General features: G+C 39.5%; 1 protein-coding gene across 1 annotated transcript in view; it reads right to left on the bottom strand.

Moving 5' to 3' along the window:
- Positions 1–399: 399 nt before the first annotated feature.
- EFEMP1 (EGF containing fibulin extracellular matrix protein 1) overlaps positions 400–26,272 on the bottom strand; it is a 61,785-nt gene continuing 35,912 nt past the window's right edge. Inside the window, exons 5-11 of the mRNA XM_063301265.1 lie at positions 14,486–14,608; positions 13,154–13,273; positions 5,370–5,489; positions 4,324–4,443; positions 3,552–3,675; positions 3,263–3,458; positions 400–2,704 (exon numbers count right to left, since the gene is read on the bottom strand). Of these exons, the coding sequence (XP_063157335.1) occupies positions 2,546–2,704; positions 3,263–3,458; positions 3,552–3,675; positions 4,324–4,443; positions 5,370–5,489; positions 13,154–13,273; positions 14,486–14,608 (962 nt within the window). The 3' untranslated portion in view covers positions 400–2,545. The remainder of the gene's footprint in view (positions 2,705–3,262; positions 3,459–3,551; positions 3,676–4,323; positions 4,444–5,369; positions 5,490–13,153; positions 13,274–14,485; positions 14,609–26,272) is intronic.

The raw sequence follows: 26,272 nt of genomic DNA, 5'->3' as shown, positions 1-26,272 counted from the left end.
CCCCAAAGCTATCACTGATGGGAAACACTTTCATCTGCAACCATGCTGAATTAGAGCAACAGTCCAAACTGATTTATGACTGATTCATATATTCTTGGTTAGTGGAAACAATATTCTATTACAGAACATTAATGATTCTTTTAATTAAAATGTTTAGGTAGACAGCAAATATTTCTCCAGAGATTTTTCTAACCATGCTCCCTATAATCTTTTTTTTTTCCATTTTACATAAAAGTATGCTTTCTACTACTAAACAACAGTTAGATGACAGCTGGTATGAACTTGTGGGTCCCTGTGAAATTAACACTGACATACACCATCCACTGATCTGGTTTCTTTGAGTTGTCCTTTAGCTTAAAATAAGCTAAAGGACTCATTGTCATTGCAAGACAAAATGAGTCCACTAAAACAGGTATGTCTTTTATTTATTTATTTTTTTTAAAAATGTACATCAAAGAGTTCTTTGTTATGATTTTAGATAAGAAACAAGAGAAGTCTTTACATATTACAAAAGAATGCTTTTAACTCAAGGCCCTATTACATTTTTTTTAACTAAAAACCATACATTTAGAATCACAAATCCGAGTTATAAAATAGATATATCAGTTGACTAAGTCAATGTCATATTGTAGAAAGCTTTATCGAGAGAAGCTAACTCTTGGACCTCAAATTTAAAAAGAGAAAAGCCAGAGCCAAAAATGATTTTAAAAAGAAATAACATAAAAACATCTGTTTTTTTAGATTGGGGGATCTTAGTATACAAACATATATCTACTTGTCCTCATCTTTTTGCTCAAGAACTTGAAAGACTGTTCCCTGTAAGAAACAATAATACTTATACAAAATGATTTCTCCAAATGATTTTTTCTTTTGTTTTGGTTGAGAGCCTTACTAATGTTTGGCAAATACTTCTCCTTATGTCCTATTTTTCCTGGAAAAGTTAAAATATTAATGAGTGGTATGTTTAAGTAGAAAAGGTTTGCCCAGTATCTTTTGCTCAGGAAACACCAAGTGCAAACTATTTCCTCTTTACGATATCTATTAATCTTACATCATGTTTTTAAAAAATCCACTACGAGAACAAATAACTCTCTACAGAATTCCTTCTTTTTTAAAATGATCTTTACCCATCCTTATAAGGCACTTTAAAAGGACAACAGCAAGGGATATATCTAATATATATTACTGAAATGTCCTTCATACAGTATGCAGGTTAATATACAGAGAAGAGTCTATATCAGTGTTTCTCAACCTTGGCAGCTTTCAGATGGGTGGACTCCAACTCCAGAATTCCATGCTGTTTGGCGAATTCTGGGAGTTGGAGTCCACCCATCTGAAAGCAGCTAAGGTTGAGAAACACTGGTTTATATATTCTACTACAGGGCCCTGAAGGAATACAATACTTCAAGAATCCCTATCTAGAAGCACTTTACTTTCCCTTATTGATATGATTTGCTGAGTTTCACTTACACTGGAGAAATATCTGATTCTTCCACATGTGAAGCAGGAATTTGTCCATGTAGCCCAATCTGTATTTTGACTGTCAACAGCAGGGGTTCTTTCCTAGTTTTGCTACTTGACAGGATTTAAAAGCACAGAATCTAGGACCTTGAACGCTGGAAGGCTGTGTGTGTATGTGCATATGTGTGTGTGTATCGCTGACACTGGTGGTTTAATTCAGTAGCTATTCAGTAACTATCAAAGTCCCATTGAGTTTACTGTCAGTGGATATTAAAATGGCAGTCTTTGGTCTGGGCCACACTGTTTAATCCTGAATGTGCTTCAAAGAACATATGAAGCCCTTTTCCTTAATAGCTGGGTTATTTCACCCTCTTAAACAGAAAAAATAACATATGGATTGATTTCGTCTGTTGAAATACATGGAGCCATTACAAGCAAAGGAGTTTTATTGGCATATTGGATTATGATGCCCACTATCTCACTGGATAAAAGTAGTATTGGGTTTAAATACATGCACATAAACCCTATGAAGGGTTTCATAAAATCTATGAAGGCTTTTTTTATGCTACTGCAATCACATAAACTATATTTGTGGTCTAACCCCACAACTCAGACTATGATCACTGAATGTATGAAGGGGTATGTATGTGTCAAAAGTAAGACATACGCTTTCATGAAATTGGAAATTCTGCTTGCTCAGACCCCCGCATAGGGTGCACAGCTGATTTATGCCTGTGCACAGAATTCTGATCGCAATTTCCTAATCACACAGAAGCAGGAGCAGAGTAAGAATGTAATTCGTCTCACTTCCTCCATGCATTTTTTCAGAAAAGAGCTGCTATGCTATAGGATGGTAATGGCTACAAGTTATTGCAAGATAGAGGTGCAGTTTCTCAACAGAAAGTGACAATGTCCAGGTTATATTGTATAATAGAATGATTACAAGTACTGATTTCTCTAATAAAGTTTTCTTTCCTTTAAAAAAAACACCATGTAAAATCTATAAATAAAATCATAAGTGCTTCATTCAAAAGAAAGCTTCTTTGGTTGCTCTGGGTGCTTGCAAATTACTTAACTTCAGTGACTAAAAGGAATAAGGTCCCACAATTAGTGTTAACCTCAGTACTGAACTTGACCGATAGTTCACGTTGTTGACTGTCAACAGCTCCAGGTCGATGATATGTTCTCGTGGACCTGTTACTGGCTTGACCAACACAAGCATTGCACTCACTGGGCTTGTTTGCTGAAAGAAAGAAGGAAAGAAGTTCACTTGCAGCCCCATGCACCCACAAACAATTTTCCAAGCTGCTTGCTTATGTGAAAATGATTTAGAAAATATGTTTCAGACCTCACACAAGTGTGAGCGCAGCCTCTCTCTCCCACTAATTAAAGCAGTCACATGTGCTTGCATGAGATTTGAAGCATTTCTTCCACATCACTGTCAGGGTGTACATACTCCTATATGTATGTGTGCATATTCACACATGCACATATTCAGTGTATTGTGGTGGTTTAGGTATTAAACTAGGACCGCCAAGGGCGGGTCCAAGTCCACCCTCATCCACAGAAGTTCAGTGGGCAACTCTGGGTCAGCCCAACGTAGGGTTTTGTTGTGCAAAAAAACATAAGAAAATGGAACATGGGTTACATCTTTAGCACTGCTCAGATGTCACAATGGGGCAAAAGAGTTCTTCACAACAAAGCTGTCGATTCTAGCCTCTTTAATTTGGTACGTGTTGTACTTGCTGACTTCCAGCCTCAACCATAAAAGAAACCACAGAAGAACACACCGAATACTCACCCTGAGAAAGAAGTCTCCATTCTCATTTCCAGATTTAATCCGGAAGGTGTTAATTGTATTGGGGATAATTGTGGTTGCCTGGATTTGGAAGATATCAGATGGCACAGTCCTCTCTGAATGGATGCTCATATATTTGTGAACAATGGAGTATGGCAGGTCCCGACAAAGAGGATTAGACACTGGACAAATACAGCGACTGTAAAAGAAAGCACAATGATTGAAAAATATACTCTTTCCATTTCCTGGTCCAAAGGATGCTTGCTATGACCCTGTTGGTAGCTTCCCTTACTTTTCAGATGCAAGCATGTAAGGCTCTTGACAAGGATTTCTTGGGTAACAGCGATAGCCACCATGATAATTAGAACATATCTCATCTTCTCGACATTCATTGCCTACTTCACATTCATTTATATCTATATTAGGAAAGAAAGGAAAAAAAATACTAGAATTCTGCTGGTTGCATTCTTTGAGACTGGAGTTATTCATAAACTTGAATCTGCAAAATATCTTAGTAGACAGAACTTAATTATTTGTTACAGTCTATGAACTATCTTCTTAGCCCCACTTTTGCATATAGCTTCAGTATGTGGATCATGAGGTTCATATAAAAAGAAAACAGATCTCAGAAATCTAAGGGCTGCCCTATTCCTGACCTACTGTCGTCTATTTCAGATATTCAAGGCTCCATTTATTCAAAACCAGGCCTACATACTGTCACACACACACTTTTAAATGGGATTCTCCAACTAACCAGTCCTACATGGTATCCAGCTAGATACTTGATTCTTCCTTGCTCCTTCCCATCCCAGATTTTTGCAGTCTTAGGGAGAAAGCCAATGAGGTTTTCAATATGCAGGCCACTATATGAGATCAGTGGTCTGTGTTGGTTGCACATTTTTGCCAGGCCTGGTTTAAACCCGTTATATATTTTTTAGGTGAGTAAGATTTATTATATTATAGAGAGAAAATCTTGTGTCAACCAAGGCTTTACCATTTGTATGGTTTGATTTTTAAAAAATTGTGTTAATATTAGCATTATATTTGAAGGTATGTTAACTTACCTTGACAGTTTCTTCCTCTGACCAACTGGTATCCATCTGGACACGCACAAGAGAATCTTCCTGGCTCATTGACACATTGATATTGGCACAGGAAGTTAGAAGCTCTACATTCATCAACATCTGCAAAACAGAGAAGTTTTCTAAATCAGCTACTGAAGGCTCAGCATCTGCCACTACACTGAAATTGTCCCTTGTCTATTATTTTTGCTACCTGGGCTGCAAGGTACAAATGATTCTTTCTCCTTCCCCACTTTCTGGCAGTTTGGTGGAGGGAAATTGTATCTGCATACAGGAGTGAGAAACTCCTACAGGAATAGAATCACTACTACCCGTACCCCAAATAGAAAGCAAAATGAGCTAAAAAAAAGAGCAAGATTTTTGTGAAAGAATCAGCCTCCTGAAAAGCCTGCTTTTTAAGTCGCAAAAGTTTGCTAGAGAACATAAGCCTAATATATTGGCCTGGTTTACACAATATTTTAAGCCATAATGTGGATTGTCCATCTTTGGTGTATAGTGTTGTGGGAGCCCAGCCCACATTGGTGGGGAAATCAAGGAGAAGTGGACTTTTCTGCTTGCTTCTAACCCATTGTGCTCATGCTATAATTTCTGTGCCATGGAAGGGCTATTCTCCCCTAGGAAATACCAAGCAGGAAACCTCCAGATGTGTTGAAATTACATTTCTGAGAACTCCTGACTAGGCCATTCCTGGGAATTCTGGAAAACGTAATTTTAACACATCTGGAGGTTTCCAGCTTAGTATCTCCTAGGGGAGAATAGCCCTTCCATGGCCACTGAAATTACAGTATGAGGAAATTGGGTTATAAGACTCCAGTGTGCTTAGCTTTGGTTGGGGATGATCACAGATATTACTGATGATAAAACTAAAGAAACCATTAGAACTTCCAATTAGAAGGAGGAGAAGAAACTGGAACCTCTAATATATTTTTTTGCATATTACCAACACTGAACATGTTCTGTTCAAAAGGCTCCTTCCTATCCTATCCCATGTCATTTTGAGAACTTCATTGAGCTGAACAGCTACTCACCATCACAGCTGATTCTATCTGGGCTTAACTCAAAGCCTTGATTGCACTGGCATAGGAAAGAACCAACTATATTGTAGCACAGCTGGGCGCAGGGGTTGCCGGTCTCACACTCATTTACGTCTAAGAAGAAAACAAGACACATGCTGACATTTGGGTCTTTTCTTGAACCATTCTGAAGCACATTCACCAGATTCTTTGTATACTGTACATGCTTAATCACTGTGAGTCAAGTTAATTTGTATGGACAGGGAATGACACTCCAGCTTCCCAAGCTGTGGACTATCATTTTTTCCCCTTAGCTTTGCTTCCTTCCCCAGGTTAAGATGGCTGAGTATTTCATGCATACAAATAGTGGATTGTATAATTAGAAGTAAAGTTGATCCAGGTGCCTTATGGATCTGAATAGATTCTAGCATGGCATTGGGGGACTTCCCAGCAGTCTGATGGACAGTTTCATTGAGTAAATTGCACCCCAATTTTGGTTGGTTTCTTGGAGATGAAGCACCAAAAGTGATGCCTAGAGCAATAGTGGAGAAACACAAAACCCAAACCTGACTAAGCATGGGTACAAGCCCAAGTTCAGGCCTCCCTTGTGGTTAGAAGGGAGGCAAATGCTTTTCATTTTCCTCCCTTACTGCAGTGGTGGGTTGTTGGTCAGCAGCCTTGTTAGGATTGTGAGCTCCCTCCTTAGGAAAAATGAGCTTTCTGCCTAGTCCCTATCACCAGTTTGCCCAGGATTTAACTGAAAAAAATCACTCATATTTGCTGTAGTCTTAACTCTTCTTGGGCAGGGTCTATATGGAGAATGTCAGTCCCACTAAGTAGACCACACCAGGAAATCAATGCCATGGGAAGGCTAAAACTGCTTTTCTTGAGATTAGGTATAATAATCTTGCAAAGTTTCATTATGCTGTACTTCCATCAGTGAATTAGGGAGGCATCTGCCTGAGCTGCTTCCAAATGTTATGTTGTTGTTTTGGACTTAAAAAATGTTTCAGCCCCTCTTGCCCAGGTCAGGGTTTGGCAGTGTTTGGCTGGCTGAGGAATTCTGGGAGTTGAAGTCCACATAGCTTGAAGTTGCCAAGATTGAGAAACACTGGCCTAGGTAATGGTTCCTGCATATTTCTGTCAAAGTCTTGTTTCTTACTCTCTACAGAGACTGAGATGTCATCTGTGACATTAGCTGGGACTCCTTTTGGCCTGTAGGCTGTGATGAAATGGCTAAGACACCATCTAGCATGTCCTGTGCCATCTGTGGCTATCGCTGTGACTAATCTGGATCCTGTAAGGGACAGAAGGAAACACAACTTGCTGGATCTAGAAGGTGGTCAACACCTCAATACAGGGGGGCTGGGGTGGTTGCTTGCAGTCTAAGAGAAGCTGTGGCTTGTCCCTCCCTTTAGAGGCCCTCATTGGATGCAGCCAATTTGGATAATTAAGATCCAGTCGCCAACCCTACCTTTTGGGGAAAAGTTATTGAGAGGGTGGTGGGTAGGCAGCCTACAGAGCACCATAGTAGAAAAGGATTAGCTGATTAGCTGGATCCTTTTTAATTAGATCAGGCCTCGGCGTGGAATAGAAATGACATTAGTCACACTAAGGTTCAATCTTTGTTGGGATTTAGATGCAGGTAGTGTTCCTCTTCTGTTCCTTCCGGATTTTCAGTGGCATTGATACTAATGACCATCGTATCCTTCTTCACCACCTGCCAGTGATGGGGATTGGAGGCACTGATTTGCAATGGTTCTATTCTTTCCTTAGTGGGTGATTTCACTCAGTGGTGATAGAGGAGAAAAGGTCAGCTACATGGTTTCTCACTTGTGTGATGCAGCAGGATTTGGTCATCTCCCCTGTTAATATCTACATGAAGCTGCTGTGGGAGGTCATAAGTCAGGTTGGGTATTGGTGTCGTGGTTAAGGCACCAGACTAGAAACTAGGAGCCATGAGTTCTAGTCCTGCCTTAGGCACAAAACCCCAGGTGACTTTGGGCCTGTCACTCTTTCTCAGCTCCAGGAAGAAGGCAATGGCAAACCACTTCTGGAATCTTGCCAAGAAAACTGTAGGAACCTGTCTAGGCAGCCACCAGGAGTCAACACTGAAGGTACTCACACAAAAAACCCACTACTGTGGGCTCAGCTGGTGATCTGTCCAGGTGTCTGGAGGCTGCTAGGAACTGGATGAGATGAAATGGACTGAAGTTGAACCCAAGCAAGGTGAAGTTGCTTTTTGTTCCCAATTAGCTCTGGTGTTGTCTCTTGAGGGGGAGGCACTAACATGAAGAAGTGGGTCTGTGACTTGGGGGTCCTCCTGAATTTGCAACTACTGCTGGATAGGCAGTTGGAGGTTGTGGTTTGGAGGGTGTTTGCCAAGTTCTGGCTGGGTGCCAGTTACAGCCCTTCCTGGAGCATGAAGACCTTGCATCAATAACTCAAGCCCTCACCATCACAGGCTTAGACTATTGCAATATGAACTTGAAGACCACTAGAAGCTACAATTGGTCCAAATGGAGAAGCCTGCTTGATGGGAGGTGTTAATTGCTCTGCACTGGTTGCCAATAGGCTTTTGAGTGCAATTCAAAGTGCTGGTTTTGACCCATAAAGCCTTAGCAAGGTACCTTCAGGACTGCCTTCTCCAACCAGAATCAACATTTTCAGTACAATCATAATGGGAAAACATCTTAACAATCTCACATTTTTGTGAACTGAAGTTTTGTGAAGCTAGTTAATGATGCTTTTCACACATTCATTATGGATCAGTCTTCTTAAAAATCAGGTTAGCCTCAAGGGTGGTAGCCTTCCAGAAACTGGTAAAGACTGAACTGTTCCAGAGAGCCATTGAAAGCCAAATGGCATCTTGCATGTAGCTACTGAAGTGCTGCTGAAGTGTTATTACAGTAGTAACAAAACACCATGTACAGAGTGTTTAATAAAGTTAGTTAGTTAATCAGAGTGTTATAGTGGATTTTAATTGCTAGGATTAGTTTTTTTTTAATGTTTGGCATTTACGGTGGATGTTTTATTTATACTTACACAGCCATAGACATTTTATTATTTTTATTTTAAGTTGTATTTTGTATATTTTTTTGTTATGCTATAGACTTCTGCATACAGACCCAATAAATAAGTGATGCAGCAGTCATTAGAATACTTTTGTGATGGCTTCTTAGCTTTTCTACGGTGAAGTTTTTGTATCCTTCTGTGTCTGATTATCTGTTTCAGTCTAGATTGCCACAGAGAACCCTGACTGTATGACAGAAACACAACCAAAGGCAGTTTTACTCCACAGATGCCCCCACTTCTGTATTTGAGCTAAGCTCTCTAATCTAAAGAATATTTGCAAGCCAACATACTGGAAAATTATTTTTGGACATGCTCAGTTTTTTCAGTGAAATATGTGAGACTAAAATGCTCAGGTTTGACTGTGTTAGAAGAAAATGCATAAAATGGGATTTTATGCAAAAGTAATTTATGTAATCTGAGTATTTTGTGTATCTGATCTGAGTTTTCAAATTATACAACAACATAGTGGAAAAATAAAATACGTGAATAAACAAGTCTCAAAGGAATAAAATATTAGAAAAAAATATTCTAGATTTCACTATGAAGGGACCATGTAATCATGCTAAGTCTAGCCTTCTGAAAACTGCAGCTCTTGCAGATACCATGTAATAAAAGGCAGCATCGAAACCTGGAAGGTAGGACTGAACCAAAGGGTCTGCAGTTTAATGGATCCATTTTGTGCATTTGGGGAAGATAAGGCAGATTCTGAGGATGAGGAAGCACAAATACTACAGCTTCTGCTCATATTTTGGACTGATGGCCTTCCAAGAATGTTCTGAAATGAGACTTTCTTGGGATATAGCATTCTGAATGGTTTTCGTGGAAAATAAAATGGCAGTCTTCTGCTAAATGGAAGCCTCAGGAGTGCTGGTATCATCTTCCCAATTTCACCCAAAGTTCTCTATGAGATATTGGATAACCACAAAATTGGGAACTCAAAAATCCATATAATCCTGTCCTATTTCTGAGATTTACTAAGATTATTGTGAACTTTGAGGGCTAGAAATTGGCCCTGATCACTTTTTTTTTCTTTAAGATTGATTTGGTTTTTGTAATTAATTGCTATCTCAATTAATAAAGTCAAATAAAAATGTTAATCAAACTAATTAATGTAATTGTTATTTTAATAATGGTGACTTAGCCATAATGTTGTTTTAAGTGTTTAACACATTTGGATTTGTGGCCTAGAACATGTTCTTGGTTAGTGGAGACGAATCTGATAAAAATTAATTACCTGCTGCCTGAGTTCTTGCCAAACAACCATATAATTTCAAAACCATAAGAATGTAGTAATAAATCTGCTTCTCAATTTATGTATATACACTGAAGATTTGCATGATCCTGGAGATACATACTGTAGATTTTAAAGTTACACATGTACATTTTAGAAATCAACCCTACTTTTTCACTAACATGTTTGTATGGTCCCTTTCTGTCTACAATTTCTTTCTGGCAAGATCCCCAACCTTGGTATATATAATAAAGTTAATGTATACATAAAGTTTATAGACAGTTTCATAAACAGGAATAAGTCAAGGAAAAAAATCCCTGTAATTTCCTTCCCCAGCTCTGCCTCATACTTTTTAATAATAGTAGATAGTAAAGAACAGCTGCAAGACACTATATTTTGCAGTTAATGGACGACTATACATTGTTTCTGGTATTTTACTGCTATTTTATTGGAGAAATACACAAGACATTCTTAGATAAAGTATATAAGTTTTTTGTGAGTCCTGTTTTTTGTAACCCTGCTTTTCAGGGTTAAATTTTATTTTTGACAAAGCAAGTCTAGATTTCACAATTAATGTAAGATTTCTTCCTGAGATGATGAATCATTCAACAAGTCAGACAGTAAGAATTAAAGAGTTTACTAATAAATACATGTAATAAGGAAAAACTTACCAATGGATAGGAATAACAATGGAACTAAGGATGTAGAATTGATCCATAGCTGATTAATTCAAGTACACGATTACTTAAGAGCATATAGAAAGGATGACGAGTTAATAGCTAGAGCCATTCATTCGATAGCCTTTTGATTCTATTTCTAGCTCACTTTATTGTATGACATAGATATGTTTACTAAAGCAATTGTTTATATATAGGAATTAAAAATTTTATATCCCAATTTTTTTTCTCCAACAAGCTCAGACCTATGCTTTGCAGCGAAATATGAGTGTTTTTTCCAATGAATTTAAAAATGTATAAATAGGAGTTTCAGTGGAAAATGTGAATAGCCTTTGATCACATAAAAGAAGCTGATCTTTCCCTTGTCTAGTACAGTATGATTTGTATCTTTTAGACAGTAAGAGCCTATTGTTTTACTTCCGAAAATTCACTGCATTATAAAAATATATTTTAGCTATCAATTATCTTTGGGTACCTTAATGTTAACTATTAAACTTCTATGTTGATCAGTGATATTTTCTTCAAAATAAATTTAAGTGTTGGCATTTCCATTGAGTACTCCTAGCTTTAGTTTGTAAACACTGGGACAGAAAGCAATGTCTATGTCAAAAATAAAGTAAAAAGTATAAAGTAAAAAAACCCTTGATGCTTATTTGTGTGTTGGAAAAATTTTAATTCACCAAGATTGTCAAGCAAAAAGCAACAGTTAAAAATAAAACCAATTAAAATAAATACTACAAATTAACCAACAGAGCAGTGATGAATGGAAACCTTCCAGAAGCCAAGGACAGAGAAAACATGAAGCATATTAATGACTGAAGACCTGAATGATAAACAGGTATTCAGAGTCCATTTACATAGGTCAAGAATTTTAATCTGATGTACCTGGGCAGACAATATGACACAGGAAGCTGAATTATACCAGGTTACCAGCCCACAGCTGCCTGCTCAGACTGCCAGTGGCTTTCCAGGGCCTGGATAGAGCTCCTTCACCAGATTACCTGATCCTGTTAAGTGGAGATCCCAGGGATTGAACATGGAACCTTCTGCACACAAAGCAGGGGTTCTATCACAGAGTTATTAAGTCTGTTCAGAAATGATCACCAGTAATAGACCAATCATTCAACAGAACCCAGTTAATAATTCAGTTACATCAAATTTCTTAGCACAGAGCTCTTGGGACAGAAAGAACTTAAAATTTAATGTATCAAGATTTGCCCTTTTATTCTTATTCAATTTTCATGAAAGATGCAACATTTAGTCAATGCAGCACTTAGAGGGGTTTCAGCTGGATTAGAAAATTACTTCTACTTAAATGAACAGAAGATTTAATTCGAAATATATAATTTTTAACATTAGTGCTTATAAATACTTAGATGAGCACTATCCTTCTATGAAAGTCTCCTTAGTCATGGCCTGGGATTTCAGCTGCAATAATTGGCCTTATAAAGTGTGGGACTTGAAATCCAAGCATCTGAATGGCACTGGGATGGAAAAAGCTTGTCTAAAACAATACATATTATTCAGATAGAAAGAAAGCAGACTCCTTTCTACAGAAATATTGTTTTTATCCAAATGCAAAGTTGTATTATATCCAACAATGAGTTATATGTAATTATATCCATTATACCCAATCATAAATAATTCCCAGTGTTCAACATTCATCAATAAGCTTTTTCAAAGAAGCTAAATGTTACTTCCATGTCAGAGACATATGATATGACATGGAGTTTCCTAAGTTTCCTGAATTTGCTGGTAAGTGAGGGTAACTCCTATACCTATCTCGAAAGTAGCCCATTGAAAGGAAAAAGGGCAATTTAAGATTGGGATGAGCTGAGACAGCTGCTCAAGCTAAATCTCATTTTGAAGTGGGAAAAATGTCCTGCTGCTCAGTTTTATTTTCACTGGCAGTCCTTAAATAATCAAAACAAAGTTTTAGTTCTGGGATCATTCTGGGTGGCTAGAGAGAGATGCAGGAAGCAATCACACAAGTCTGCCTGGGGATTTTGTGGCTGAGCACCCCCACTGGGTTTGCTTGCTTGCTTGATTTATTAGATTGATTAATTGATTGATTGATTTATAAGATTTATGTAGCTGCCCATCTTAAACAACTCTGGGCAGCTCACAGCAACAGGAATGGGCAAGCCATTCCCTTATTTTCTCTAAATGCCCACCAACAGACTCTCAACATTTCCAATGTACCCACTGGCCCCCAAATATTGGAGACCTCTGGTTAGTTTTTTCAGAAAGAATTCTATGAAGTCTCTGGGAAAGTTAATGTTACAGCACTACTCTGGGTAGACATATGAGGTGGGAGACTTTAGCAACTGCTTTTATAATTCTATAACTACCCTTTGATTAATTCCCTAAAAATTCCCAACAAAATCAATTAAAATGTCTTTAACTGGAACATATTCAAAAGTATGTGAAATAACAAACTCATTATACACACAAAGTAAGGGTCAGAGAAATATTCTAACACAAACATAACTTTAACAGTCCACATCAACAAAAAGGCTAAATTATATCTAAATCACTACTATTGATATAGGGCAACTTTTTTATTATTACTATTCTATAAAAGAACAAAAATAGGAATCACATACAGAAGTATTTTGATGATTGCATTTCTTGAAGTGACAGGTCATTTTACATATGACAAATGCCATAAATGGCTACCTGTTATTACTCTAGTTTCTCTATTGAATTGGATTCCATGCATTTTCCATTTATTTGACCAGAAAATATGACAGTAAGTACGTCTGTCTAAATCTAAACATGACAATTTCTACAGAAATGTCCTGAAGAGTGCTTACCTGCACATGTGCGGTTGTCAGTTGTTAACTGAAAGCCAGCGTTGCATTGGCAGTAGTAGGAACCAGGACTGTTCACACACCGATGGTGGCACAAGGAAAGGATCATGCATTCATCAGTGTCTATGTTGCCGTTAGAACAGAAGAATTTAAAAAATAATTCCAAAAATGCAGTTATGAAAAATGAACTGCCACCACTATCTTAATGTCATAGGAATGTTGTACACATGGAGCTTATTAACATCAATTTAACAGCAAACATTCTCATTGGTGCCCATCAGTTTCCTGTCTCTATTATTTTCTTTTACGTTTTTTTAATTAAACCAAAATTAAATAGGAAAGTAACATACTGCAAAAAAAAAAAAGGAATCAATGTCTATCATTTTTAATTTTAAGAATACCTTTGGTATTCTTAGTGGGAGACTGTAATTTCCATATACCCATTAAAAAAAAGATAAAAGCCAAAGACTGATATGGAACAGCAGAGTGGCAGTGGTGGCTAAAGAGGGTGGCAAGAATCCTTTGCACTATAGCAAAGCACTTCCTATAGCAGCCCTTTGGGGCTAGATCTTCGATCATTCTGTAAAAGTGACTGTTTCAGCTCTGACTGGGTTCTCTTGAAACCCATCAAGTTCAGATAATGAATGGAAAAGTCACAGGATTTTAAATCCAAAATTAAAATTATCCCAAAAAGTCAAGGTGGCCAGAGAGCTCCTGTGCAAAGTATTTGAAGTAAGTGCTTTGCAAAGTGTGAGACAGCATACAAAGCACCTAATTTTGAATTGATAAAGCAGCTGTGTCTGTCATTTGAAAGTCTGTGTACTGGTTTTGGGAGCTATTCTCAGCAGAGCTGTCCCTGCATGCTGAAGCATGCAGTAGTGATGCATGCATAAACATGTGGAGACCAAACGACTGCTTTAATTATTTGAAAATAGGTGCTTATACATGCTTTCACACGTTGAACTTACTTCTTTCAAACGTTTTTAAGGGACAGTCCTCTTACCAGTTTTCCTTCTTAAACCTTGTAGCAGCTTTTCCCAACCACCTATCCTTCAGGTGTGGTAACAACAACTCTCATCATCCCCATCAATGCAACCCCATTGCCCTCTGGAGATGTCAAGCTGTGGTCTAACAGCAGATGTGATATTTCTACATGCATCTCCTATTGATTGATTGATTGATTGATTGATATATTTTATTCACTGCAAAAACTTATGAGGCCATCTATCGTTTACATGATAATCCAAGGCAGCTAACAGCAATATTCCATAAAAACAAAAAATAAATATGAACCCACCAAACCCCACAGAAGACATTTTGCAGTGCAGTACTTACCAATGCACTGGTCTCCCCGCTTTTGATACCCAGCTCGACACTGGCAGGTGAATGATCCTCTTAAGTTGACACAGACCTGATCTGACCTACAGGTGTGGGTGCCAGTGGTACATTCATCAATATCTTTTAGAAACAAGGAAAGAAAACAACATGGTTATGGACTCTGGAAAGACTACCATAAATTTTCTAATTTTCTTCAAAATATGAAGATCTGATTTTCTGAAGATCTGATGAAGATGAAGATCTGATTATCTGATTTTCAAGGTCTGATTCCAATGTTAGTGGAATTGGATGACTACTGCTCTTCCCCCACTGGATTCTAAATAATAATGCTTGAACAAACACTGGGGGTTTTATTTCTAGTTTGTTAAAATGTTGTAAGTGCCATGTGAAAACTAGATAGGAAGAAAATGGTAACTATGCCCCTGCAGTCCTGAATGCCTCAGTCTATTCCTGTGCCCATTGCACTGCCAGTTCTTTTGTGGTCTTTCTCACCCTCAAATGTAATACAGATCATTTTCATAGAACTATAATGTAGGCAGAGGTTCTACAAAGATTTCTTGGGGTAATGACTTGTCTGCGCTTTACTTGCCAAGTTACTGGGTTTTTTTTAAAATTACAGGTGATTCAAAGTAGCTAAGAAGACCCACATAAAACAAAATGGTGTAATCTACTTGAAATAATAACTACCTATCTCAATGAAACAAAGCAAAAACAGTCCAAGCAATTTTATTCAGATCACAGTAATCAAGGAAAGTAGGACTCTGGATCTCATTTTATAGATGTGGCTCACTTTCTCTGCGGCTGTACCTGGACACACAGACACAATGTCTGCTATGTTTATCATCCAACATGTTCTGATTTGGTGGAAAGGAGGTATAGTGGTATCCTTGCTTTTATTTTCCCTGATAGATTGGTGTTTGAAGAGTGTTATGGAAATAGACAAAATATAAATTATCCCCTGAAAGTGTAGGTACAGGTTTGTTGGATTGTTGCATTTTGGAGATTCATCCTTCCCTTTGGAGTAATATCACTTTAATTAATTTTTTTTTCTCCTGTTCTCCCCTTATAGCAGACGGTACTTCTGTAGTTGGTTGATGTGTGATTTCCCAGATTTATGCCTCCTATAATCTAATGCAGTGCTGTGATACGACTTCCTTCTGGCATTCAACACCAACTGGAAGTTTCTAAGCTGAATAAACAAATTCCTTAAAACTAGTTTACAAATCCCAGTTGAACTCTTTGTATTTGTTCAGGACCTGGGGACTAGTGGCAGATTCCGGGTGGAGCCATGGAAAAGAAAAAATGGATTCTTTCTCATGCAAAATGAAAACAATGTTGACCACAAGACTCAAATCACAAATTGAACTGTTTTGACCTTATTCTTTAAACTTGCTCCCCCCTCCATGCTCTCACTTCAAATACCCAAATATTTTCCAACATGCTTCCTTTCTAACTGACAGCTTGATATAAATTTTCTTCTGACCTGCCTTGGTCTTTGAACCAATAGCTGTTATCAGTTCTTAAAAGCTGGTGTACTGCTAAAAAAAAAAATACAAAGATGACAGACAGGGGGAATGCAGAATTTTTATTAACTTGCAAAATGCCTGTCATATATCAGGTAGGTTGAGCGTGTGAGATAAAAAGTGTGAGAGAAGGGGCAAGACTGCATATTGCAAGCAAGCACTATATAATCAATATCTTTGCCTGTATGAATATAGTTGGGGGGAGAGAAGAGCTTGCATTTTGAAAAGACCTGTTTAGTACATAGTAGTGCATGTGCACATGCATGTAATCCACAGCAAGATCCCTGTTGGTAAGGTGTGGGGCACCAAGTGTTAGGGAAGGATGACAAATTGCATCTAACTTAATGCAGTTAAGTGGCAAGAAAATATAAGGGTCTGTGCTTAAATTGGAAAAACCAGATGTACTACTACAAGATAGGCAGTACCTGGCTCACCAGTAGTGAAAAGGCTCTGAGTGCCTTGGTAGACTACAATTAAGTATGAGCCAGCAGCCTGCTGCCAAAAGAGTCAACACAATTTGGGCTGCATCAACTATGCTGCACTGGTCAGACCATACCTGGAATTCTGTGTCCAGTTCTGGTTATTATAATACAAGAATGATGTCAAGGAACTAGACAGAGTGCAGATAAGATTGACAAAGATCCTGAGGGACTTGGAGGCTAAATCCTATGAAGAATGGTTAAAACTGGGTCAGTTTTGTCTAAAGGAGAGAAAGCTAAGGGGAAACATAATAGTCTTCCAATACTTGTAGGGCTGTCACAGGGAAGAGGGTGTGGATTTATTTTCTGTAGTGCCCAAGGATATGACAAAAACCAATGGGTGGAAGCTTTAGAGAGGGAGATCCAAACTCAAAATAAGGAGGAATGTCCCCACTGTGGGAGCTATTAAGCTGTGGAACAGCTTGCTTCCTGGAACTGTGGGTGCTCCATCACCCACAAGTTTTTAAGCTAAGGTTGGACAGCCATTTGTCTGGAATGATAGGATTCCTGCCCTGGGCAGGGGGTTGGACTGGAAGAGCTCCAAGTCCCTTCTATGAATTTTTCTCTTACTGCTATATGCAATTTTTTCCTAAAAGGAAAGGCAAAGTACTGGAGTATTGTTAACATACATCTTGTCCTTAGGGAACTCAGCCTAAACAAACCAAGCAAACGTTGCACTGAACATCTCTCTTAGGATGGAATGCAGGGGATGTGAAAGGTGAGAGGTCCCCTGTGCAAGCACTGAGTCATGTCTGACCCTTTGGAGGGACGCCACTTTCGTGACATTTTCTTGGTAGACTATATTGGGGTGGTTTGCCATTGCCTTCCCCAGCTGTCACCTTCCCCAGCAAGCTGGGTGCTCATTTTACTGACCTCGGAAGGATGGAAGGCTGAGTCGACCTGAGCTGGCTGCCCAAGAATCCAGCTTCCTCTGGGATTGAACTTGGGTCATGGGGAGAGTTTCAGTTGCAATACTGCCACCTACCGCTCTGCGCCACACAGGCTTAATGCAGGGGATAGGACTATTCAAAAATTGGGGATGTTCAAAGACTAAGGATCTTTCTAATCTTTAAGCTAAATGGCAGAAGATAAAGCAACTGCAGCTTTTCCTGTTCCTGCCACCCATTTCTTCCTCTGGCTGCTGTGTGGCACAAAGAATGGTTTGCAAGTCACTTATAACAGTCAGCGGGAGGAGGAAGGACTGTAAACCTGAGAAGGAATCAGCAACAGAAACCATGGTGACACTTCCTTCCCATTGTCAAGAGATTTCAAATTATGGTATTTACTTCAAAAAGATGTAATGTGTAGAGAGCTTTAAAAGGTGATTGGGGAAATTCATATAAGATAAGTCATGATAGCTGTATTCATCTTCAGCATCAAAAGCAGTATGCCTCTCAATACCAGTTGTTGGAGAAAATGAACAGGGGAGCAATTTTATACTAATATTCTGCTTGTGAGTTTCCCAGTGGGATCTCACTGGCCACTATGGAAACACAATGCTTAACTAGATAGGTTTGGAGGATGATCCAGGAGGTATTTTCTGATACTGTATACATTCTTATGATATAGCTGGGTTTGTGAAGCTTTTATATATAGATACTCCTGTAGCATCAGGGGTTGTCTATTCACTGCCTAAGGGTTAATTTGACTTTAGAGTGGCTAAATAGAGCCCTGACCCTTTCAGGTGTGGTGTACACATGGAACAGAAGGACATTATGAAAGGGACATGCAGCCTCATGCTGAGGGGAATGAGTGTGTGTGTTGATTTCTGAGGGTTCCCTCTGTAGTAAAACTCCTTGCATGTAAAGATAACAATGACAGTACAAGGATTAAAGTTCTTTTGGGGGAGGGGGGCTGCCTTCAAGTCAGTGTTGACTCCTGGCAACTGCCTGGACTAGTCCCTGCAGTTTTCTTGGCAAGATTTCATTAGTGATTTGCCATTGCCTGCTTCCTAGGGCTGAGAGAGAGTGACTGGTCCAAGGTGGCTTCATATCTAAGTTCCAGTTGGCTTCATATCTAAGGTGGAACTAGAACTCATGGTCTCCCAGTTTCTAGCTTGGTGCCTTAACCACTACACCAAACTGGCTCTTATTAAAGTTATAGCATAGCTTATTTCCTGCTATTATGCTTGTTTTTCAATCAGCACAAATGTTTTTATATAGGAGAACATTAAAAACAACAACACAGTAGTGATTTCTCATCTGCAACCTACAGTAAAGGTTTATAATTTACTCAGAAGTCTAGTACCCCGTTCCACTGCACATATAGATAGTGGTGTCTGTGTGTTCATGAGAGTGAAACATGAGAATGACCAGCATGTTAACATGAGAAAAGGAGAATGGTTAGTGAAGAGGCCTTCCTCTTTCTGTCACTCTCCTCCATTCTCTCAAACTTCTTTCTGCTTTCACACCACACTGTCTTTCTGAATCATCTGTTTTTGCAGATATAAGGAAATAAAACTTCACACAATGCATTTGTTCCTAAGCAACAGCTGCACATGTTCTTTACTTCTCCTCCTGCTCAGCTTTGGCAGAGAGATCCAAATGGAGAAACTACAAAAAAGAGAGAAAAGAAATAAAAGGATGGAGAAACAACATTAGAAAGACAGAAGAAGATGCCTGCCAGCTGTTTATGGTGGGGATTGGCCCTCTTTTCCTTCAACTCCTTTAAAATGATCTATTGAAAGCACTCATTCACAACCATGAATATTTCCATTTTCCATAAATCACATTCAATCTCAAAACAATTTCTCAAGGCAGATGACATTTATTGTATTATACTGTCTTGTGCAGCATTTGCCCTACTGTTCAGTCAAAATGCTTTCAAAACTCAAAAAATTAAAAAATCTGACAGTAAGAAAGGGAAATCAGCACCATTCAGAGCAGTAAGAATAAAATTAACTATCAGCCAGATGCCTCATTAAAATGATGTTTTAAATAGCCTTCCAAAATGAGGTAAAAGAAACTAACCAAAGGAGTTGTGTGTTTCCTAACTTTGGTGATTTCCAGATGGGTAGATTTCAACTGAGAGCCAGTTTGGTGTAGTGGTTAAGGCATCAGGCTAGAAATCAGGAGACGGTGAGATCTAGTCCTACCTTAGGCACAAAGACAGCTGGGTGACTTTGGGCCAGTCTGCCTGTGGCTAGAAAGGAGGCAATGGCAAACCACTTCTAAAATCTTGTCCAGGCAGTCGTCAGGAGTCAACACTGACTCGAAGCCACACATACACACACAAAAGGAGCAGGGGTACGAGGAGCAAAGTGCAAGATATGTGTGTGTTACAAGCACCAGGCTATAATGAAAATAAAAGACAGTGCAGCATAGCTGCACTAAGAGGGAGCAAAAGAGCACCAGAATCACTGATAGTATTTTACAAGCTGCAGCAGTTTAAGAGAAACTGATTTCAGGCCAGGAAAAACTCTTCCTTTTCTTGACTTCAGTGAATGACAGTGGCTGTCCCCAAAGTGAAACCCAGATTTCAAGATTTGTGTACAAGTAAGCAAGCTCATCTTTCCCATTAAAAATATGATTTTAAATTATAATGTATTTTGGTTTTGCTAATTTCCAATGAAATAACTGATGAAATTGTAAGGTTCTACCAGTTTTTTTTTGACATATGGATTAAAAATTAAGATATATTTATTTCATGCCTAATCCTCATTCAAATGAAATCATTCATTTCATTTATTGTGGGGGTCATTTAGGGGTCACATATTGCAACATTTGAGAGCCCCTTCCTCAAGCCTTTCTTATGAAAGAGGAGATATCATGGCAGTACTGCTGTATAGAAAATCTCAAATGTTCAGAAAGGAAAGAGAAACAAATGAGAATAGAAGCATTTGAAGATTATATGTTGCACTGTAACATTTAGCATTTTCAGAGTACATTTCAAGTTGTGGAATTCCCTGGGAAGGGAGGCTAGGTTACTTCCATCACTGTTATCCTTCTGGCAGACAAACCTGTTTTTATTCAGGCAGGCCTTTGTTATAAAAGCTGACTTAATTATTGAGTTTTATGGGTAGTGTCTATATGTTATTCTTCAGCAAAGGATCGTTACCTTGTCGTGGTGCTGGAGCTTGAGCACCTCAATGATGCCATGAGCTAAACCGTGAAGGGCCACCCAAGACGGGAAGGTCATGACAGAGAGGTCAGACTAAATGCGATCCCTGGGGAAGGTAATGGCAACCCACCTCAGTATTCTTGCCGTGAAAACTAAATGGATCAGTACAACCAGAGATATGTCGGTATACCATCGGAAGATGAGACCCCCAGGTCGGAAGATGGTCAAAATGCTACTGGGGAGGAACAGAGGATGAGCTCAACTAGCCCCAGACGTGATGACGCAGCTAGCTCAAAGCCGAAAGGACGGCTAGCGGCCGACGGTGCTGGTGGTGAACGGCGAATCCGATGTTCTAAGGATCAACACACCATCGGAACCTGGAATGTAAGATCTATGAGCCAGGGCAAATTGGATGTGGTTATTGGTGAGATGTCAAGATTAAAGATAGACATTTTGGGCGTCAGTGAACTGAAATGGACTGGAATGGGCCACTTCACATCAAATGACCACCAGATCTACTACTGCGGACAAGAGGACCACAGAAGAAATGGAGTAGCCTTCATAATTAATAGTAAAGTGGCTAAAGCAGTGCTTGGATACAACCCAAAAAACGACAGAATGATCTCAATTCGAATTCAGGGCAAGCCATCTAACATCACAGTGATCCAAATATACGCCCCAACCACAAATGCTGAAGAAGCTGAAGTAGAGCAGTTCTATGAGGATCTGCAGCACCTACTGGACAACACGCCTAAAAGAGATGTTATTTTCATCACAGGAGACTGGAATGCTAAGGTGGGCAGTCAAATGACACCTCGAATTACAGGTAAGTATGGCCTGGGAGAACAAAACGAAGCAGGACGCAGGCTGATAGAATTTTGCCAAGACAATTCACTCTGCATAACAAACACTCTCTTCCAACAACCTAAGAGACGGCTTTATACATGGACTTCACCAGATGGACAACACCGAAATCAGATTGATTACATCCTTTGCAGCCAAAGGTGGCGGACATCTGTACAGTCGGTAAAAACAAGGCCTGGAGCTGACTGTAGTTCAGATCACGAACTTCTTCTTGCACAATTTAGGATCAGACTAAAGAGATTAGGGAAGACCCACAGATCAGCTAGATATGAGCTCACTAATATTCCTAAGGAATATGCAGTGGAGGTGAAGAATAGATTTAAGGGACTGGACTTAGTAGATAGGGTCCCGGAAGAACTCTGGACAGAAGTTGGCAGCATTGTTCAGGAGGCGGCAACAAAATACATCCCAAAGAAAGAGAAAACCAAGAAGGCAAAATGGCTGTCTGCTGAGACACTAGAAGTAGCCCAAGAAAGAAGGAAAGCAAAAGGCAACAGTGATAGGGGGAGATATGCCCAATTAAATGCAAAATTCCAGAGGTTAGCCAGAAGAGATAAGGAATTATTTTTAAACAAGCAATGCGCAGAAGTGGAAGAAGACAATAGAATAGGAAGGACAAGAGACCTCTTCCAGAAAATTAGAAACATTGGAGGTAAATTCCAGGCAAAAATGGGTATGATCAAAAACAAAGATGGCAAGGACCTAACAGAAGAAGAAGAGATCAAGAAAAGGTGGCAAGAATATACGGAAGACCTGTATAGGAAGGATAACAATATCGGGGATAGCTTTGACAGTGTGGTCGGTGAGCTAGAGCCAGACATCCTGAAGAGTGAGGTTGAGTGGGCCTTAAGAAGCATTGCTAATAACAAGGCAACAGGAGACGACGGCATCCCAGCTGAACTGTTCAAAATCTTGCAAGATGATGCTGTCAAGGTAATGCATGCTATATGCCAGCAAATTTGGAAAACACAAGAATGGCCATCAGACTGGAAAAAATCAACTTATATCCCCATACCAAAAAAGGGAAACACTAAAGAATGTTCAAACTATCGAACAGTGGCACTCATTTCACATGCCAGTAAGGTAATGCTCAAGATCCTGCAAGGTAGACTTCAGCAGTTCATGGAGCGAGAATTGCCAGATGTACAAGCTGGGTTTAGAAAAGGCAGAGGAACTAGGGACCAAATTGCCAATATCCGCTGGATAATGGAAAAAGCCAGGGAGTTTCAGAAAAACATCTATTTCTGTTTTATTGACTATTCTAAAGCCTTTGACTGTGTGGACCATAACAAATTGTGGCAAGTCCTTAGTGGTATGGGGATACCAAGTCATCTTGTATGCCTCCTGAAGAATCTGTATAACGACCAAGTAGCAACAGTAAGAACAGACCACGGAACAACAGACTGGTTTAAGATTGGGAAAGGAGTACGGCAGGGCTGTATACTCTCACCCTACCTATTCAACTTGTATGCAGAACACATCATGCGACAAGCTGGCCTTGAGGAATCCAAGGCTGGAGTTAAAATCTCTGGAAGAAACATTAACAATCTCAGATATGCAGATGATACCACTTTGATGGCTGAAAGTGAAGAGGAACTGAGGAGCCTTATGATGAAGGTGAAAGAAGAAAGTGCAAAAGCTGGTTTGCAGCTAAACCTCAAAAAAACCAAGATTATGGCAACCAGCTTGATTGATAACTGGCAAATAGAGGGAGAAAATGTAGAAGCAGTGAAAGACTTTGTATTCCTAGGCGCAAAGATTACTGCAGATGCTGACTGCAGTCAGGAAATCAGAAGACGCTTAATCCTTGGAAGAAGAGCAATGACAAATCTCGATAAAATAGTTAAGAGCAGAGACATCACACTGACAACAAAGGCCCGCATAGTTAAAGCAATGGTGTTCCCTGTAGTAACATATGGCTGCGAGAGCTGGACCATAAGGAAGGCTGAGCGAAGGAAGATCGATGCTTTTGAACTGTGGTGTTGGAGGAAAATTCTGAGAGTGCCTTGGACTGCAAGAAGATCCAACCAGTCCATCCTCCAGGAAATCAAGCCAGACTGCTCACTTGAGGGAATGATATTAAAGGCAAAACTGAAATACTTCGGCCACATAATGAGAAGACAGGACACCCTGGAGAAGATGCTGATGCTAGGGAGAGTGGAAGGCAAAAGGAAGAGGGGCCGACCAAGGGCAAGATGGATGGATGATATTCTAGAGGTGACGGACTCGTCCCTGGGGGAGCTGGGGGTGTTGACGACCGACAGGAAGCTCTGGCGTGGGCTGGTCCATGAAGTCACGAAGAGTCGGAAGCGACTAAACGAATAAACAACAACTATATGTTATTATAGTCTTTTAATTTATTTTACTGTTATTACTGTTAGCTGCATTAAGTGTAAAGGTAAGACATTAATCACACCCATTGTATCAAGAATTCTTATAATAATGTTTTAAGGCAAACAAATATATTTATCAACCTGGACAATGCTGTCATGACAGATGTTTATTTAAGATTTGACTTCTAACCATTTAATCAAGTGATGATGTGGCCAAGGTAAATCTGATTCTACCATTTCCTAGTCTAGCGTTTTGGCCACAGCTAAGAAATCTTTTTTCCCCCCACAAAGGCTAAATATCCCATAGAAGAATTAACTGGGACTAAACCTAAAAATGGCAGGAGACAGAGCCAGTGGTAGGTAGACCAAGACCAGATACAAGAAGTGAGCTACGACTAGACCTGAAGAAACAAAAACAAAACAAAAAAAATCCTCTCCCCACACACAATGAAAATATATACATTGCTAACTCCTTGTCCTATCTTGGATTGAAGAACCACACTGAGACGATTGGTTAACTCTCTAGTGTTTATTGTTCTACTCGACTAGACAGAAAATCCTGCTAAACTGAAAGGCTGAGGAAAAACCCTCACAGATAAATCTCAGAAATCTAGGGTGGATCTGCTCTTAGTTTCTTCAAAGGAAGATTCAAAGCTTCTAACTATGCATGCATTTTTCCCCCTGGATAGGGGCCCCCTCCTGTTCACCATCAGTACTCATGACACTCCTGTTTGATATTTTTCAGTACATATTGTATGTATTTGTTTGGTGATTCCCCCCCAAATTGATTGCTATGAAAAGAAGTTTCCAGGACACAAAGCCCTCATTCCTCCCTTGCATTTAAAAGACCCTGAAGGTGAAAGATAGTGGGCAGGCAGCCATATAATTTCCTCAATGGTTTTAACCATGGTTGTTGGATGCTACGGTGGGTGGATTGAGGAGAGAGGTAAATAAAGATGCTGAAACTCAGGATGGAGAGGAGGGAGGAAAGAATAATGGCTGGCTTGAGCAGGGAACACGGAGAAGGAAGAGTTCTTCCCAATGGGAAAATGAACCATCTGAGTTTCAAATTATGTAGGGCTGTAGCAATTTACACAGATCTGAAATGGGAAATACCAGATTTGCTACCATTTTGAGTACTCTGGAACAGAGGAAAAAGAAATTGTCTTAGTACGCAAACAGAGAATACCATGAGCTCAGACAGGTCCACAACCAATTCCAAAGTGACCCAAAGCTGTCACATGAAAGGGTCCTCTGATAGCCCTCTATTTCCATTATTTTAGGCAGCCTGGACCTGAGCAAGATAAACTTCCACTTCCAGCTATATAGCTGGATAGAATTAGGAAACAGACCACTTTCTGGAAATACTCAAGGGGCTGTACAGAAATAGTCCCCAGATGGTTTCTCATCTTTGTCTGATATATCAGTTTTTCATTTACAGAGTGCTTTTTATTAATACTTCAAGAAGTATTTATTTTATTTTTATCCCGCCTTAATTATTTTTATAAATAACTCAAGGCGGCGAACATCCCGAATACTCCTTCCTTCTCCTATTTTCCCCACAACAACAACTCTGTGAGGTAAGTTGGGCTGAGAGAGAGTGGCTGACTGGCCCAAAGTCACCCAGCCAGCTTTCATGCCTAGGGCAGGACTAGAACTCTCCGTCTCCTGGTTTCTAGCCCGTTGCCTTATCACTGGACCAGACTGGCTCTCTCGTTTCAGAGTAAAATTCTTTTTCTCAGTGGTTGATTACAGTACAACATGCTTACCTAACATTCAGTAGGGACGCAATCCTCACTAGGGCCATGTAAATCCTACAGAGGTGCTTTGCAATGCTTATCAGTTCATACAAATCACCACTCCTGAAATCATTAAAGCAGCTAGGACGTTTTCCAGGCTCCTGGATGCTTTGGAACCTGCTCCTGTCTCAGCTTAAGTCTTTGAATAGCCACTTTCCTTTATGCACCCCCCATTCCTAATCCTTCTCTCCCCCCACATGGTTCTCTTTGTTCTTTTTGTCTTTCCTTTCCATTGTACAAAATCTCATCTAATCTTCCCTTCCTGATTCCTATTTCCAGCACGTGTCTCCCTTTTACTCTTCCTTCTTTATAGCCCTACGTTTTCTAGTTCTTTCCTTATATTTTTTGAGTTTTGCAAGATTCTCGATACCTTTATAAAATGTTAACAGCTCAGCTAACAAAAACCAGAGATATTTGACTGCCTGTCCCCCTGTAACTTTAGGGCCATTTAGTCAGTGCTACTACAGGTTTCATCACCCTCCAGAGCTACCACTACAAAATCCCATAATGCAGTGCAAGATGAATGCTTTATTACAACAATCCAAGACTTTAGCATAGATGCACGCACCGCCCAAACTTTAGCAAGATTTGCTTATAATCATGGAGAGCAGGTTTTGAAAGTGCTCTTGAAATTGCTTTGCTATGTGTTAGATTCATGAGATAGCCCAAAGGAATATAAAAAATGTGTGTGTGTGAGGGGGAAGGGAGGCTATTGCCCCTCCCCCCT

Source organism: Candoia aspera, chromosome 1, assembly GCF_035149785.1.
Source record: "Candoia aspera isolate rCanAsp1 chromosome 1, rCanAsp1.hap2, whole genome shotgun sequence".
Lineage (NCBI taxonomy): Eukaryota > Metazoa > Chordata > Lepidosauria > Squamata > Boidae > Candoia > Candoia aspera.
This window is presented reverse-complemented; position numbering and strand designations above follow the sequence as displayed.